The sequence below is a fragment of the Lynx rufus genome, unplaced genomic scaffold, assembly GCF_022079265.1.
Source record: "Lynx rufus isolate CCGP_SWC_20201006 ecotype Redwood Valley unplaced genomic scaffold, mLynRuf1.p SCAF_7, whole genome shotgun sequence".
Classification (NCBI taxonomy): Eukaryota; Metazoa; Chordata; class Mammalia; order Carnivora; family Felidae; genus Lynx; species Lynx rufus.
The window spans coordinates 114,420,525-114,440,228 of NW_025814889.1; the positions used below are offsets into that span (position 1 = coordinate 114,420,525).

General features: G+C 33.4%; 1 protein-coding gene across 1 annotated transcript in view; it reads right to left on the reverse strand.

The window, feature by feature from the left end:
* The window catches only part of EEA1 (early endosome antigen 1), a 115,900-nt gene that overhangs the window by 18,059 nt on the left and 78,137 nt on the right, over nucleotides 1–19,704 (reverse strand). Inside the window, exons 16-21 of the mRNA XM_047065385.1 lie at nucleotides 18,310–18,423; nucleotides 15,728–15,883; nucleotides 13,852–13,991; nucleotides 6,430–6,760; nucleotides 5,242–5,343; nucleotides 3,265–3,459 (exon numbers count right to left, since the gene is read on the reverse strand). Coding sequence (XP_046921341.1) covers nucleotides 3,265–3,459; nucleotides 5,242–5,343; nucleotides 6,430–6,760; nucleotides 13,852–13,991; nucleotides 15,728–15,883; nucleotides 18,310–18,423 — 1,038 coding nt within the window. The remainder of the gene's footprint in view (nucleotides 1–3,264; nucleotides 3,460–5,241; nucleotides 5,344–6,429; nucleotides 6,761–13,851; nucleotides 13,992–15,727; nucleotides 15,884–18,309; nucleotides 18,424–19,704) is intronic.

Below are 19,704 nucleotides of genomic sequence, written 5' to 3' on the forward strand. Positions count from 1 at the left end.
AACATCTACTGTGATCTGACTTCACCTGATTCTTTTTCTCCCTTATTCGCCCTATTCTCCCCTCGCTTCTTCACTTATCATGTACTCCAACTTGAGTAACCTTCTATAACAACATTTTCTAAGTCTTGCAAACTTTGCTAATATTGTTTTATCTCCTTGAAATATCTAAATTCCTCTTGTTTAACCTTTCACAATTATAATCATCTTCAAAGGCCCAGTGCAAATGCTATTCCTTAGAAAGCCAGTCAAAATTTCCCTTAAGTTATAATTTTTCTATTTCTGTTTAAGTTCTGGTTTCATTCTCCTTTATACATTAGGGGTTTTTTTTTCTCTTTACATATCTACTTCCTCATTAAATTACAAACTGATTGAGAGTTGGGGGCCATATCTTATTCATTCTGAATTCCCATAACAGATTCCAAATAAAGTTGGTGCAGGGGCCAATGACTTATAACCTACTTGCAGAATTCTTGATCTTTGGCTCTCAAACAATCATTTCCAAAGTGTGTGTGTGTAGCCACGCATTATGTAAGTGTACACACACACTTATTTATACCCATTTAAACATTATCTTTGTTTTTCCTATTTCACTGTGGGCCAGTGATTAACTGTCACAGACCATCGCTGCATAGTCGACCATGCACACTGACACACTTAGGTCATAGTTTGCTATATTTCCACTTAATAGCCAAGAACCACTTTGCTTCTGTACTGCACTGGGCACAGTAGTAGGCATTTTAAATACATTTTCTCAATCTTTACAACAACTCTATGATTCTATTTCATTTATCTCGGAAAGATAACCACTTCCCTGTGACCATAACCCTAAGGTGTGTCACATGAAACTTAAACTCAGATCTGACTAGCTACAACATATGTCCTTCTTTCCATGCTACACTGCTTCTCAATAAAACCAAAACATACTTGCCTTTCAGTGATTCTCCAGTTAGTCTAAATTTATTTTTTTAAGTTTTATTTATTTTGAGAGAGAGAAAGAACAAGCAGTGGAGGGGTAGAGAGAAAGGAAAGAGAATCCCAAGCACTGCACTGAAAGTGCAGAGCCCAACATGGGGCTCGATCTCATGAATCGTGAGATCATGACATGAGCTGAAATCAAGAGTCAGATGTTCAACTGACTAAGCCACCCAGGGGCACCTAGTTACTTTAAATTTAAAGTCTAATTTATAGCGACTGGCTAGCCATTCAAAATTCCCCCCAATCTAAAAAGTGTGCTCCTTATTTTAGCATCCATACACTAACATAAATTAACTACATCCGTGGCTGAATGCTTGTGTCTCCCCAAAAGTTCATGTTGAAGCCTAGATCCACAATGTGATAATATTTGGAAATAGGACATTTTTTTAAAAAAATATTTTAAAGTTTATTTATTTATTTTGAGAGACAGAGAGAGAGTGTGCGCATGCGAGTGCACACACATGCAGATGGGGGAGGGACAGACAAAGGGAGAGAGAATCCCAAGCAAGCTCCACACCGTCAGTGCAGAGCCAGAAGTGGTGCTCAGACTTATGAACCATGAGATCATGGTTTCCTGAGCTGAAATCAAGAGGCGGATGCTTAAGTGACTGAGCCCCCAGGTGCTCCTGGAGGTAGGACCTTTAGGAAGTCATTAGCCCTCATACATGGGATTAGTACCCTTACAAGAAGAAACACAAGAGAGAGAATCTCTCTTTCAGCCTTATGAGGCTACAGCAAAAAGCATCTACCTACAAGCCAGGAAATGGGTCTTCATATCACTGGATATGCCAGTGTCTTTATATTGGACTGCCCAGCCTACAGAACTGTGAGAAATAAACATTTACTGTTTAAGCCACCTAGTCTATGATATTTTTGTTATAGCAACCCAAACTAAGACAACTATCAATAAAAACATTTCCTTTAAATCTCATAATTCTTATGGTGTCAACTAGTAAAGTCATACAAAGTATGGGCACATACATTAATCATTAATCTAAAAGAAATCATATTGTAATGAATAATTCAAGAGAAATTGTGTTAAAAATAGTTGGGCTTTTTTTTTTTTTTAATTCATGAAGTTATGATGCTATAAAAATGAAGATTTGGGGAATACCTGAATATGAGGCTAACAGATTTGGGAGAAAAGAATGACCTCAAGACATCAAATCATACAACAAAATATGCACTGTGATAATTACATCCTGACTTAGGATTATATGTAACACCAAAAATGCACAGGCAAATTTGTCTACTCTTATTTATTAGAAAATTACTCTTTTGTAAAGTGGCATTAATAATGGTTATAAAAACAGTGGTCAACATAAATTACCTATTTGCAAGGTTAATTTTATTTTCTCTAGTAATATGATAGCCAACTCTTAATGATATGACATACTTTGTTCTACATAATAGAGATTTCACTCTTCTCTTTTCCATGGACCAACTGATATGCACATACCAACAGTAGGGAAAAGCTTTTTGTTCAAATATTAAGTATAATACAACTTTGTCAACTCTTGGTGTGGACAAGCATTAAAACATACTTAAGAATAAAAAAAATAGATACTTAATAAAAAATTAGAATAGTTTAGAAATGGAAACCATTAAAGATGTAACTTAAAATATCAAACAGTTATAACTCTATGAAACCTACATTCCTTAATTTTTTAAATGCATACTATTTTGTGGTTTTTGTTCTTATCTTCCCTTGGTAAGGATAATTTATTTTTAAATTCCTTTAAAATTTTCTAATACACTAGAGAGGTTATATAAATTACTCCCATCTCATTAAATGTTGTTATTTATGTCTATCAAATCATTAGTGGGGCGCCTGGGTGGCGCAGTCGGTTAAGCGTCCGACTTCAGCCAGGTCACGATCTCGCGGTCCGTGAGTTCGAGCCCCGTGTCGGGCTCTGGGCTGATGGCTCAGAGCCTGGAGCCTGTTTCTGATTCTGTGTCTCCCTCTCTCTCTGCCCCTCCCCCGTTCATGCTCTGTCTCTCTCTGTCCCAAAAATAAAATAAACGTTGAAAAAAAAAAAAAAATTAAAAAAAAAAATCATTAGTACTAGAATTTTAAATAAACATTATCTAAAAACGTGGTTATAGTGAATGGAAATCCAGATTTATATTATTTAATTACATATTTAAGTGCTTATTTATACATTAGAAAATACTTTAAAAAATTGTGAGCACATGTAAATTTTTCCCTGTTGCAACTCATCTGTGTTATATTATCTTAACTGCAAAGACTGTCTTCCCATAGAAAGTAAACACATATCATATTACTACCTTCTGTGAAACAGCAATTTTAATTTCTCCTTGGAGTGCTTCAATTTGCTTTTTCTTCTGTTCAGTCAATTGCTTTAGCTCATTTATGTTCCCCTGAAGTTGCTGTTCTTCTTTTTCCTTTTGTTTTAAAGTATTCTGGGCCTGTGCCACTTGTCCCTGCATTGAACTGAGTTCCAAATTCAACTGATGAGAAGTCTAAAGAAAATAAAATCTGTTTAGCATTCATTCCATGAAGACACATTTAGTACCTACTACACACCAAGCACTACTCAGGTAGAAACCACCACTCCCCTGATGGCCATGGCCATAGGAGATCAACAGTAAACCAAAAAAAAAAAAAAAAAAAAAATCCCTGCCCTCACGGAGCTTTCATAACTGACACTATTTGCTATTAGATGACATGCTGGATTAATCGTCAATATTTGTTTAATCTTACCTTCCTTTCTAACTTGTAAATATATATTTGGATAGAGCTTGTAAATGAGCGAAACTGCTATTACCTTGTATCATAGGAAATAGGAATATCAACATCAATCTTTAGATTGCTGGAATGTCTACTGACTTTCAAGAATATTCTCAAAATGCTAACTTAGTCTGATGGCCATGGTTAACCAAAAAGAACAGCTCCATATGAACTATGATAAAACTAAAATCATTTTTCGCAAGTATGTTTAGTATCTGTCTGATGACACTAAACTATACCATTCAATAGTTTCCTTATTTAGAGATCTGGGACATATTGTGCTATTACTTTGTTTTTACAGTCTACTAGGATCTATTTCTGTTCAAAATTAGGTATTATAAAAAGTCACACTGAGGTTCCTCTGTGGTCAGCGTGAACCACTATGATCTCCCACCCTTCCAGCCAAAGTCATGTTTTCATGCTTTATGCATATTATGAACCTAATTTGAGCATTTGACTATATTCAAAGTTAATTTTGAAAAGTTTCACTGCTACGTATGGTTGCTTCAGCTCATCTCCAACACAAAGGGAAGTATTTTTGTGCAAAACAGAAGACGGGTAGTGTAACAATAATGATGATTATAATATGATAACCAATGAGAAACTGACAGCTAACATTTGGGCTTTTATTTGCTTATTTTGTTAAGTGTTCTATGGACTTTGAAATATATTAACCCATTTATCTCTTATAATAATCCTCTGGCACAGATTCTCTTATTCGCCCCATTTTACTGCTGAGGAAACAGGAACACAGAGAAATTAAGTAATGTGCCTAAAGCAAGGCAAGTCAGCATAACGAGCAAAGGGCACAGGCAGGATATAAATCTGGACAATCTGAACTCAGAGCTCGGGTAGTAAGTCACCATAATTTTTCCACTTAAAGGCATCTAAAACACAGGTGTCTTCTCTCCATCAACAACCAGACTACAATCACATTAAAGATTTCTCAGGACTAGGTTTTGCTGCTTTTATCAAATCATAGCTCTAGAAAAACTATATACCTGGGTTCTAACCGCAAGAGGTAGGTCTTCAGAGAATAACAGCTGTATATTATACCCATTTATTTACTCATTTGCTGGTTTGTTTTTTATGGACAGCAATAAAAGCATTAACCATAAAAGAATCTGTTGTTATACAACCATTAACATACCATTAAATATAAATGTCCATGAAATAAAGAGCCCTTAAAATGTTATTTCTATTAAAAGCCTATCTAGATATTTTTTCAATCATAATAATGTACCCAAATCTAAGTTATCTAATTATAACTCTATAGTAAGTTGATTCAATTAACTTTATGAATTATAATCCTTTATTTTGGGTCTTTTATTATGAACTAGCTTAAATCTTTTTAGTAGTAGGTAGAACGCAAATGACAATTTTATACTATCTTTTTGTGATCCATTATGTTTCAGAGAAATAAACCTCCTTTAAGTATCAGTGTGAAAATATTTTGTAAATATAGAACTTATTATTCTTTACATATTTTATGTTACAGAAAAAGAAAATCTTACTTGCTTCTCTTTTTCAAGTGACTTTTTCAGTTCATTCTGTTCCTTAAGTGCATTTTCTGTCTGTACTTGAAGCTGATGCTTTAATTCTTTGCAAGTTTTTTCCTAAAACAAACAAACAAACAAAAAACTACATTATGCAGAAGATACTTGTAGTAGGTTTAAGAACTCTGATTTATACACTTAGTAAGATCCACACATAGAAATAAACCAGAATCACTGATAGTTTAGAATGGGATAGAATCATCCATTTCAGTTACAAAACTGGCAAATATTACAGCAATAAAGGTAGAGGGACGGGAAAAGGTTAAGAACTTCTATCATCAACCAACAGCAGAATACTCTGGAATTCTCTGGAATCCACATTTTATATCACATAATTAATTATAATTAACTTGTCATGCTATTTTAAAAGCATAACAATCCTTAAGAAAATGGAAAAAAGGAAATTTTTGTGAAAGAAAGCATTAAAAGAATAAATAAGGAATAATCACGTATAACTTAAGAGGGACGATGTACATGTAGGAGATGATTTCTCCAAACAGAAAGAAACATAGAAGTAACATACTAATACCATATATCTTTTGTGCTACTAAACACTTTCACTGATCTTCACATTGAGAACAAAAGAATTTTACCTTTGCTGCTACTCTGTTATTCTGGGTTAAAGTATTTCTGAGAATACATTCCCCGTTAAGAATTTCCTGAGACTGTGTGACTTTTTTTCCATATAGTTTAAATGTGTTTTATGGTATCTCCAAGGCATGGTATTATCTAGAGTTTTAGAATATTCAGTCGAGAAGTAGAAAGTTTATAGTGCCAGAATTAAAAGTCACGATCTTTCTGATCCTTTTCTGGTTTTTAGGCAAGTGAATAATGTCTGAACCAGCAGCTATATTCTCTGTGAAAATCTCTCTGAGGACAAACAGGAGGCAGTCTCCCAAATCTAGCATCATACCAGCAATAAAGAAAAACTGTTTATTCAACTGAAAGTTTCCTGGGCCTCTGGAAAATTATACTTACAAACACCAATATCTTTTTCTCAGGTTAAGCAATCCCAGTTCATTTCCTCGCAAGAATGAAAATCATTGAAATGTAGGATTAAAAAGTCATCAGTGAATTAGGCAGAAACAAAAGTACGTTTTAAATAAAAATCATTTCTACCTAACCAAGTAAACATAAACAACTAACCAAATCTAATATAGCAGCTTTTCCTTTCTGGTTTTCCTTTTCAAATTCACTTTTGGAGTTCTTCAAAGAATCAGAAACTTTTGATAAATTCTCTTTGGCCGCAGAAAGCTCTGCCATTAGAGTTTCTTTCTCCATCTTCGATTTTTGCAGTTCTGCTGCTGCTGTTTGAATTTTGTTATTCAATTCCTTGTGCTGCATCTTTGCATCTTGACTTAAATTTTCAATTTCTTGTTCAAGGATTTTTTTTTCTTCCTCTTGCTTGGTAAGCATTTGCTTAATATTTTCAAGAGCTTCAGATTTTTTCTGTAGTTCCAACTTTGTACTGGATACTCTAGATATTTAAGAAACAACTTTTTAAATGATGCATAATTTACCACGAAAAATTAATAATTACTGAGTTTTGAAACTTCCTTGTGTAGCTCAGAATAAAAATAAATTAATGTCATAAAACCACACAACTGAAAAAACCTTAAATGTGATCTGATCATGTAACAGAGATGATTTTCTTTGAGTCAAATAAGTTAGTGGTAAAGCTAAGACTACCTAACAATTCTCCTGACTTAATCCAGTCTTATCTATTGCAATAGATGCCCCCCCAAACTGTACATATAGCAGACCTTCTAACATATAGCACACTCTCTAATCTACAATAGCCAGAAAAGTTTTTCGTGTACCTTAAAGAACCTACTCACTGTTAGCCCCCAAGCATATAGAGAATTTTGCCTCATTCCTTGAAAACATACAACACATTATGCTGTCTTTTAGGTATTAAACTTCAAACATGATTAACCCAGAAAAAAAATAAGGCAAATTTCATCTCAAGCACAGAGAAAAAAGGTTTACTTTAATCCTAGAGCCTAACAGATTATTCAAGAAACTTGTTATCATTTGTCCCTTAACATAAATTTGCTACACCTGAATGAAAAAGCTGTAAGAATAAGGAAATGAAAATATAGCTTCAAGAAAGTTAAAAACTTCTATTGTTTTGATAAAATTATGAACAAAATTATGAACCAAATTCAGTGAAATTATGCACTAAAAGAAAAACACATTAAAGATAAACAATTCTAAAAGTGAAAATGAAACTGGATGCAAAGTAATATTTCTTGAATACATACTATTTCTGATGCTTTATAATCAGCATAAATTCAATAATATGCTAAAGAGAGGTTGTTAAAAGATGTACTAGCCACATATTTGTGGAGTTGGGTATTCATACAATACCAGAATATTTACACTTTGAAAATTTTCAACTTTTAGTCCCAGAAACTTACTTTTACTTTCTAAGTGGCTAGAAAAGATGGGAGTTGGGTGCATTCATAGGATACTGCACCTCACCGATTTTCAAAGGTATAAACAGAAGTCATTACACTGGGGCACCTGGGTGGCTCAGTCGATTAAGTGACAGACTGTTGATTTCAGCTCAGGTCATGATCTCATGGTTGGTCATGAGATCGTGCCCACATCAGGCTCCGTTCTGGGCATGGAGCCTCCTTAAGATTCTCTTTCTCCCTCTCCCTTTATCCCACTCCTGTTCACACTCTCTAAATAAATTAATTAAATAAATTAAATAAATAAATAAATTTAAAAACAATCAGAAAAGTCATTACATTAATATTATTTTACCTTTTAATACAGTTATAATTCCTATCAAGCAACCGTAAATTAGGACTTGATATATATTACCATGCTACTTAACTTCCCCATAAATAATTATTATAAAATCATAAGATTATGTAAACCAAAGAAGGCAAAACAGAAATAAAGGCTTTCATGGTCACTATAAAACTTTATTTTTAAAAAGGGTACTAAAGTAATAAATCCACAATCATAGTTGGAAACTTTAACACCCCTTCTCAGAAACGGACAGAACAACCAGAGGGAAAAAAATGGCAAAGATACAGAAGGTTAAACAACTTTACTTGGAATGAATAAGTCAAGGGAACAAAATGTACAGTATAGGGAACACAGCCAATGGTACTATAATAATGTTGTCTGGTGACAGATGGTAGCTACCATTTTGGTGAACACAGCATAACATACAGAGATGTTAAATCACTACGCTGTGCACCCTAAACTAATGTAACATTGTCTGTCAACTATACTCAAACAAAAAGAATTTTTTTAAACATTATCAACCACCTTGATTTAATTGAGAGTTATAAAACACTTTATCTAACACAGAATACACATATGTGCACATGGAAAATTAACCAAGATAAGCCATACACTGGGTCATAAATAAGATAGATTGAAAAGCTGAATTTTATAGAGTATGTTCTCTGTTCGCAATGGAATTAAATTAGAAGTCAATAAGTGTAAGCTATCTAGAAAATCTCCAAATATTTGGAAAGTAAGCAATATACTTTTAACTAACCCAATATACTTCTAAATAACCCCATGCATCAAAAAAAAAAATCTCAAAGGAGATTAGAAAAAATATTAACTGTACAGTAATGAAAATACATCATAAGATGAGAGATGGAAAGAGAATTAGATACATAGGTGTAGGTGGGCCTTGGGAAAGGGAAAACTTTACCCTGTTCTTTGGGTTGAGCCCTGGGATCAGAGATAAGGTTCAGTCAAATCCCAGATGTGTTTCCTTGGCCCTTTTTTTCCTATGTAGTACAGTAGAAATGCAAGACTCCACATAAAAAACATTTCCATAAAGTATATAGGCAAAAAAAAACCCTTTAATATTAAAAGGTTTCCCTACCTCAAAATGATATAGAAGTCTCTGAGTGAGTTCTGAACCATACATTATTAGAACATAGACTAGAAATGGGCGCATTTACACTGAACCCATTAGAAATAGAAAGAAACACTGGGCCCATAGGGACCTCAGGAAGGAGAATAAGAACTAACTCAGAAGTGATCTTCATGGACTGATGACTGGGTTCCAGAGAAGACAAACTACTCAATGGGTGATATGAAGGATCAGATGTGCTCCCCAAATACCTGTGTACTGGTGTGAGAAGGAATGCCATTTAAGGTATCTAATGTACCTCTACATCCTCAAATTCAAAGCATCAGGATCCACTCTACTAGATGTGAAAACAAGAAATCTTTCATCATCACTTCCAAAGACAAAACCATGAAGGTGTCAAACAACTTAATTATCATCAGTCTGATGGGTTTTATTTCATTTTCCTGAAGGGTACCTTTCCCAGGCTCTCGGCTTCCATCTGTAGGACTGAGAGTCAAAACTCTTCATACCCTTGTTACAGATCAAGTCTGTCAAGTCACAGTGGCCTACTTAACATTTAAAGGCAAAGTCTACTGTAATGTGACTGGTCACAAGCCCTCCCATAAGACATCCAGATGAATGGGGTGGAACTGGTTTTTACCCATCATAATTCTAGTGAGTTTTGTGTCCATTGTAGATCTTGTAGCAAGACCCAATCCAAGCATCAACATCAAGAACAAGCTAAGAGATTAATTCTATCTTCGTAGTGAACAAAAGATAGCTCATCTTTGCGGCTTTAATCACTATTTAGGTTAAGTCTGGAAGCACATACCCTCTCGGCCACCAAGGACATCTGAAATTTCATGCATAAATTAATATTTTAGATTCTAATATCTTCTAAACTAATTCATTCTTATACTCAGAGCTTTCATAAGCCCATTAAGCACTTAGTGCAAAATAGAAAAAAGACAATCTTCCTCAAGGTAATTTACTCCATCTGTTAAAAAACTGTCTACTATACTGATTTCACTAGACTAAGACATGTAACTACCATCTGCAGAAGCCTGACATCTGGCATTGACAAAATACAAAGAGGGTGAGGAACTGAGAAAATGAAACAGATACTACAAAAGGTAAACATTCACAGGGAAGGTTTCACATTAAAAAACTATAAAGAGAAGAGCAAACTAAACCCAAAATCTAAGGAAGAAACGACTAAAGAGAAGATGAGGTATAAATTAAACACAAAAGTGACAAAATCAAATTATAAGATTCTTTTAGAAAATTGACAAACCCCAAATTAGACTGATCAAGAAAAAGAGAACACCAATTACTGCTATTAAGAATAAGACATCACTATAGACCCTACAGACCTTAAAAAGTATAATGATACTATGAACATTATACCAATAAATTTGAAGTTTAGATGAAATGGATGTATTCCTTCAAAAACACAAATTACCAAAACTGACTCAACTAAAACGTTAGAAAACAATAATGGCCCTGTATCTATTAAATAAATTGAACTCCAAATTAAGAAGCAACCCAGAGAGAACTTCAGGCCAGTTGGTTCATTGGTGAATTCAATAAAACATTTAACAAATAAATAATACTCATCACATACAAACTCTTTAAGAAAGGAGGGGAAGAGGGAATACTATCAATTTATTTTTAAGACCAACATAACCATGATTCCAAAGAACACTGCAAACCAGTAGTCCTCATGAATGCAAAGAAAATTTTAAACAAAGTATTATCAAGTCAAATAGAGTAATATATAAAAAGAATAATACAGGATAATCAAGTGGGATTTATCCCAGGAAAGCAAAGTTATTTAATATTTAAAAAGCAATCAATAAAATTCACCATATTAACAGAATACAGGAGAAAAAACATATGATCATGACAATAGATGCAGAAAAAAGTTAATAAAAAAATTTAAGAAAACTAGCATATACAGAAATGTGCTCAATCTGATAAAGGAATCCATAAAAAACCTACAGCTAATTTCAAAATTAACAATGAAGTATTTCATGTTTCCTGCTCAAGGCTGGAAAGGAATCTACTTTCCTATCAAGGATATCTACTATCTTTTTACATTCAAATGTTCACTGGAGGTGTTGGCTAGCAGTAAGTCAAGAAAAAAGAAAAAACATCAGAGACCTACATACTGAAGAAAAAAAAAAAAGGATAACTGTTGCTAATTCACATATATCAAGACTGTCCACTTGGAAAATTCTAAAAACTCTAGAAAACAAAAATGCAAACTTAACAAGGCTAGTCAATAGATAAGACTCAATTGTATGTTTATGCTAGCCACAAGTGATCACAAATTTATATTTAAAAAACAATTCCACTTGCAATAAAATTGAAAAACAAAGTTTCTAGGATTAAATTTAGCAACAGATATTCAAGATCCCTATTTTAAAAACAACAAAATGTTGACCAGAGATATTAAAGAAGACATAATTATTAGAAATATACTATGTTCACAGATTAGAAGACTCAGTATTGTTAAAACATTAATTCTCTCCCAAAGTGAACTAGAGATTCACTGAAATTCCAATCAAAACCCAATAATTTTATTTGTAGAAATGGACAAGTTAATACTAAAATTTATATGTAAAAAGCAATGAACTTAACCAAGACAACCTTGAAAAAGAATTAAGTTGGAGGGCTGATACAGCCTGATATCAATACCTATACCAAGAAGATACAAAAATCAAAATAGGACGGTATTGATGTCAGGATATCATATAGACACATAGACCAATAAAACAGAATAAAGCCCACAAATAAACTCACATATATTAGGTAAACTGCTTTTGACAAAGGCACCAAAGGCCACTCACTGGAAGAAAAAAGTTTTATCCACAAATGGTACCAAAACAACTTAATGATGTACAGGAAAAAAAGGTGATCCTGGACTCCATCTCAGACCTCTCACAAAAATAAGTTCAACATAGATCTTAGACCTAAATGTAAAAACTAAAAGTGTAAAACTTCCAGAAGAAAACATAAGAGAATTCTTCATAAACCCTGGGGATAGGCAGAGGTTTTTTCGAAATGACACAAAACATTAAACATTAAATAAAAATAAATGGCAAATCGAATTCAAGCAAAATTTAAAACTTTTCACTTAAAGACATCACCAAAAAACAAAAAACAAAACAAAACAAAAAAAAGCTGTTAGGAAAAGTCTTGATAATCTATTTGGTTAACTCACTGGCTATCTGGCAAAGAATCAGAACTTTGCATATATAAAGAACTCCTACAAATCAGTAATAAAAAGACCCAATGGGGAAAAATTTTGTAATAGGTGAAATAATTTAACAGACACTCCACAGTGAAGAAACGCAAATTAAACCCACAATAAGACCCCATTTCATATTCAATAAATAGCTGAAATTAAAGGACCAACAACACCAAATACTAGCAAGGATATGAAGCAATGAAACATTCCCAGTAGAAGTATAAAATGGTACAGCCATTTTGGGAAAAGGTTTCGTAATTTCTCATACAGTTAAACATACATCTACTCCACCACAGCCCTGTACTTTCACAAAAATACTTGTATAAGAACGGATAGCATCTTTATTCATAACACCTAAAAACTGCAAACAACCTAAAAATACTCACCAACAGAAAACAGATAAACAAACTGTAATGCATTCAGTGGAATAATATTCAACTATACAGACAAAACTAAAAATAGTGCATTGAGAAAAAAAAAAAAGCCAGTCATAAAAAAAAGAACATACTTGTATGATTTCATTTCAAAAACACACAACATTAATCTATGAAGGCTGAAAACAGAACTGTGGTTTTCTACAAGGTATTGACTAGAAGGGCACCCGAGGAAACTCCATGGGTATGAAAATGTTGTGGGTGGGAGGGCATATTATTACACAGAGTATACACTTACTAAAACTCAAAATTTTATATGTAGGATCTGTGCATTTAACAGTATGTAAATTTTACTTCAATAATTGTTAAAAGGTACACTGATTCTGGTGTTTCCCTTGTGTTCATAAATACGATCTGTCAAGATGTACCACAAAGCTAAAATAAGTCATTTCTTGTAAGAAAGTATACATTCCCTACTTGGTATAGTCCCTCAACGCAGAAGCCTGATTGCTCTTGGGTGATATATATAAATACTCCTCTATTTGTTAATTTCAGAGTAATTTATTCAAATCAGTGAACAACTCAAAACAATTGCTTTAACCCAGATAAATGAATACCCTATTACTGTTGAAAAGAGACTAGATGCCCCAAATTTTCAGTCCTTTCTAGTGAAGGTAAATTTAACCATACTATGATGGTTTTATTTTTCATTCAATATTAACATCAGATTATAGAACCAATAGGAAAAAACATTTAATAAATCTTTAAGCACTGTGATAGCAAAACTGAAATCCCAAGAGTTTTTTAAAATGATTGAGAGGGAAAGAGAAAATGGGAACACACGCACACAAGCGCACACACACACACACACACACACACACACACACACACACACACACACCACGGGGGTGGTGGGCAGAGAGAGAATCCCAAGCAGGTTCTGTCAACGCAGAGCCTCACACAGGGCTTGATCCCACAAACCATGACATCATGACCTGAGCTGAAATCAAGAGTGGCACGCTTAACTGACTGAGCCTCCCAGGCACACCTGAAATCAGAAGATTTTAACACTTAGTTTATAATCCTCTCCCTTAAGTAGTTTAGCTTACATTTCTTTCTCCATTTCAAGTTGTTTACTCAATTCTGTGGCTCTAAGCTCTAAATCTGTATTCAGCTGTCTTTGCAGTTGTAGATCCTGCAAAGCTTGCTCCTTGTTTCCTTTAACTTCAAGAGTATCAGCTTCTAGTTTCTATGAAAGAAACAGAATACAGTAACCATTTTAATGTCAATAATTACCCACTTATTATTAAATATAACATTTTTGTTTATACTCAAATTGGTGTTGACATAACACAGAGTAATAACCATAAAATGTTTATGTTATAACAAAAAACACATTTTCCATTCTGAAGCCACTGCTAAGTAAAGGAACTATTTATTTTGGAATCTTTCAGAGGACCTACCAGCAGGCTTTGTACATGACAGGCAGTCACCAAGTTTCTGTTTTTTAAAATTAACTCTAAATAACAGAATAAACTTAAAATAATTGTGTCTATTGCTAGGGTAAAAGTTATTAAGTCAAGTACGAAAAAACTAGGTAACAGGTTCATACATAGGCTCATTAACATATATTATCCTTTATATCCAGTAAACGACACTGATGTAATTGTAAATATTCAAAACTAAAATGGAGTTGTCATATCATCCTTCTCCTTAGTACCTATTGCCGCTAAATATAAAGACAGCTGAATTCCTGATATTGCACCTTTAAATTCTTGGTTTAGAGACTGTTGTTCCTCACAGTGTAGTTTCTGTCTCATACATATACATATAACTGTGTGCATTTTTGCAAATTTGCAAAATCAAACTGTTAAATATAAAGTTTGAATATATAGGAGTAATGCATTTTCTTGCATAGTTGTAATAATTTTGCACCCTAAATATTTTATAAACCAACCTAGGTATCTATAGCTCTTATGCGACTCTTACAATAGATTTTGATGCAACTGTAAAATTTTGTAACAAATAATTACAAAAAACATATGGAATACTCCCTAAAATAATTACCAAATGTTAAAGATCTGATTATCACAAGAGACACTCTCGGTTCTAAACAATTATTTGTAAAAGATTCCCAAAAAGAATTCTCATTGGATACTTTTCAGTAAAATCGTTTTTCTGTTCTTTTCAAATTATTACAAAAAGTAATGTGTCATTACTATCATCATTGGCCATAAAGAAAAAGAAACTCATAAATAGAATTAAAAATGTAATTCTTTTTCCATGTTATATTGGTGTGGATATACACATATACATGTACACATCCAATAGTTCTACAGAAGTGTTCTGTTTGTGAAGGTATAATTTACATATATATAGTAATTTGAGAAATCTTTGTTTAATCAATAGTAGATCCCATTTCAAGGACAAAGGACTCAGGTCAAACCCTTGTCTGATAGGTCTACTCATTTAATCTCTTTAGTACATCAACAATTTCACTTGGAATTGAAGTTAAGAAGCAGTTTACCACAGCATAAACTTATTATTAAACTAAAGACAAAATCCAAAAGATATAAATGTAAAATTTAAAAAGTGAAGAGTTCTGTCATATGTGAAATATATTCTGAAATAAGGAGGGAAGGAGATAGGAATGATGGAACAGAAGAGGCTTCATAACAACAACGACAACAAAATGGTAAGTTCCTTGTAATTACAGAGTAAATCCCTGGTTGGTTGTTTTTTTTGAAACATTACAAAGGAACCAGTATAACTGTCATTTACAAAAGCCACTCATTAATAAAGAAATTAAAATTAAGAATGGAATTCAAAATTAAGACCAGAAAAATTCCAGGTAATTTAAAATTCTATAACACAACTTCACCTTTGTTTGCAAATTTAAAACCTTTGATTCCTTCTAGGTCATCAGTTTCCATTACTACAGTAGCAGAAAATATAAGTAATACACTCAATATCTTTTATACAAACCTTAATTTGACCTTCTAATTCTTCAGTTTTTTGTTCTAAAGAAAGGTGTTTCTCTTTATATTCTTTAAGATGACTTTCCAACTGACTGCAATGTTCTTGCTTATCCTGTAACTTTGCAGTGACTTGATCCAACTGAGTAGTGATCTTATTTAACTCCTATAGAAAAGTACAATTGAAACCTTTGGTAAGGTTTTCTTCCTTGTATTCCCAAATGTTTGATCAAAGTACTACTGAAAACTCTAATTCTATTTAAGAAACTATTTGAAGGTTAAGAAACTATTTGAACTATCAGAGGTTATTTTACTAGTACAAACTTTTTCTAGGAAGAGTGTTTTTACTTGATCTACTATTGGTATTATTTCTTTTTTTTTAATATGAACTTTATTGCCAAATTGGTTTCCATACACCCAGTGCTCATCCCAACAGGTGCCCTCCTCAATGCCCATCACCCCTTTCCCCTCCCTCCCACCATCAACCCTCAGTTTATTCTCAGTATTTAAGAGTCTCTTATGGTTCGCCTCCTTCCTTCTCTGTAACCTTCCCCACCCCTTCTCCTCCCCCCACCCCCACGCGCCCCGGTCTTCTATTGAGTTTTTCAGGATCCACATATGAGTGAAAACATATGGTATGTGTCTTTCTCTGCCTGACTTATTTCACTTAGCATAAACTCTCCAGTTCCATCTACATTGCTACAAAAGACCAGATTTCATTCATTCTCATTGCCAAGCTGCTAGGAATTTACTCAAGGGATACAGGGGTGCTGATGCATAGGGGCACTTTTATCCCAATGTTTATAGCAGCACTTTCAACAATAGCCAAATTATGGAAAGAGCCTACATGTCCATCAACTGACAAATGGATAAAGAAGTTGTGGTTTATATTTACACTTTTAAAATAGAAGTAGAACCTCACTTTACATACTACAGGTTTGTAAGCCATACAAAGGTTTTATTATAACCTTTGTTTTTACATAACAATGCATCATGAAATTGTGTCATTATTTTCTAAAATATTGTATTTGACTGCATAAATTCCCATTTTATTGATTCAGACCTTTTATTAGCTAAATGTCCTATTTTAGATTCTTAGATTGCTACTAAGCTTTCCATATTTTATTAACAGAAATGTAAATAGCATCCTAAAAGCTATGATTATTCCCTTAGCATAAACAACTAAAAGTGAGCTAAGGAATATGAAAAACCCTAAAGTTCTTGAAATATATTGGCAAACAGCTCTCCCTATCACCATTAAAAGGTTGAACTTACCTACCACCAGCAACTTACTCTTCCTCTTCTACACCATCTCTAATCCTTCCAGTATTAAACAAACACATTTCACCTCAACAAGGGCATACTGTCTTAATTTACAATTGATTGTCTTAATTTACAATTGATTCTTAATCTGAACATTCACTAATATATTTTTGATCATTTACTCTTCTGTAGCTTCATGCAATTCCTATCTGTTTTAAATATCGAAGATATTAATCCTTCATTGGACATATTTCAGAAAGTGTATTATTCTTTTGCTATGTGCTTTCTAATTTTGTTAGTAATATTTTTGGCAAAAAATTTTTAAACTTTTATGTAATTATTCTTATCAATAATCTTTTCATTACAGTTTCTAGCACTGATCTTGTGATTAGATCATATTTTCCAGATGTATGTAGCAATGAGTCAAAAGTTGCAAAACATGCATACACAGTAATTCTACGTGCATAAAAGAAAATATTAGTGTGTGTGTGTTATATATGAACATACACACACATATTTGCCCAATGCTTATAGAACTCTGGACAGGTACATACCAAATTTAAGAGCAAACATTCCCTCTAAGAAGGAAAATAGGACTGAAGTTTAGGGTAAATATAGAAAACAAAGCTTTTATTTTGTTAACTTGATATATTACTAGATTGATTAAAAAAAAAAATTAGGCCAACAACCAGTGTTACCACTCAGATAAAAAGTAAATTTAAAAAATGTCATTTGCTAAAAGGGAAGAAAAATCTATCAGCATTTTGACCTTGGCCCTTAAGTAGGAAGCCTTTATTCTATTAGAAGTATTGAGAAAAGTAACTTATGTATTCCCGGCAGCCCTACTTATTCTTATCCCCAAAATAAAAGAGGAACTCTTACTGCATTGGAATACATGGTGCTCTTTTCCTGCTTCCAAGAGGTAAGTAAATCTAGGTCATGGCCCAGATTACCTACTAAGAACAGGTGTGAGAGTCTGTCTCGCTTTACCAATCATTGGCACTTGATGCAATGAAGCAACAATTCAACAATTAGGAACAGATATTTCAGCTGCACACCTCAGTCAACACTAAGGACTAATACAAAATTAAGAAGCCCAACCATGCTTACACACCACTTGCGCTTTATCAAAAACAAAAATGATATTTTTATCTTCATCTGTCTGACTCCTGCATCTAGAACTGGTTCTGAACTCAGGCAGAAATTAAGGGGAATAAACAAATAGATCACAATATTAATAAAATTGAGTATCACTTTCATACATGTTTGCAATTAATTTATCTACCAAAACATTAGGTTATGGGATGAGACTGTATCACGTTCACCTACCTGCTGTTTATCTTGTAATGCATTTTGGGCTGTGTCCAAATGATTCTGAAGATCTGCTCTTTGAGCAGTTTTTGCTGCTTCTGCTGATAGCAATAATTCAGTTTTGGCTTTAATCTGTAACAAAATTTGCCAGTCATTTAATGTGTATTTATTTCTTGATTTTCTCTTGCTTCAACATGCATTGCTTTTGTCAAATTATTTTAAAAATTAAGCCCTTTGGCAAAAAAAAAAAACACATAAGGATTTAGACACTGAAAAATAAGTATGTAATAATCCCAAAACAGGAATGAATATGGGAGAAAAGACTCCTAACAATGTTTGGACAAATGATGAGATTTATTATGATATATATGTCCCTATATGACACCAAAACACTTCTCCCTCTTTCAAACTGGACTTCCAAATATTGGGTTACCATGTAACCCACCTAACAAATATTTATATTTTAATTAGAAAGAAATGTGTATCCTCTTCCTCCAAGTTAATATGCATGCCTGTTATTTTATATTTCTTACTTTCAATAGAATTGTTTTCCTAAAATAAAGAAAATCAAGGCTTAGATATGTTTCTATAACTTTCTCTACTATAGTATAGAATAGGAAACCAATGATGACAATGGAAAAACACGTTTTAATTCCCACCCCGTCACTGATGCATTGAACGTGAATTCTGTACTGGCCTCTGAAAGAAGGTTATTAAAAATATATAATGGTAGCATATAAAAGTATTTTTTAAATCTAACCTTTAAAGTAAAATTTAAAAATCAAAGTCAAAAAGTATTTAACATAGAAATCTAATGGTGTAATATCAAATGACTGAATTTCAAAAACAATAATAAGGACTTCATGGAAAAAAAAAAAGAAAAGCAAAAGGCTCTGGTGGTTTCAGAAGGTGTAGTTTGCCAGAAGAGATAAAGAGGGAAAAAGGCAAACAGGAAAGCTAAACAAACTGTCTAGATAGCACCTTTATTTAATTCTTGTTCCCAAGGTTTTTCCACTACTAAGTAAAGCAGAGAGTGAGAGAGAGGTCGGAGATTAGGGGGAGAGAGACAAAGAGACAGGGAGACAGAAAGAGAGACGGAAAGACAGAGACACAGGGAGAAACAGAATTTAAAACATCTGATGGCCTCAGGGAAATACAAATCAAAACCACAATGAGATACCACCTCACACCTGTCAGAATGCCTAACACTAACAACTCAGGCAACAACAGATGTTGGTGAGGATGCGGAGAAAGAGGAACCCTTTTGCACTGCTGGCGGGAATGCAAACTGGTGCAGCCACTCTGGAAAACAATATGGAAGTCCCTCAAAAAATGAAAAACAGAACTACCCAATGAGCCAGCAATTACACTACTAGGTACTTATACAAAGGATATAGGAGTGCTGATTCAAAG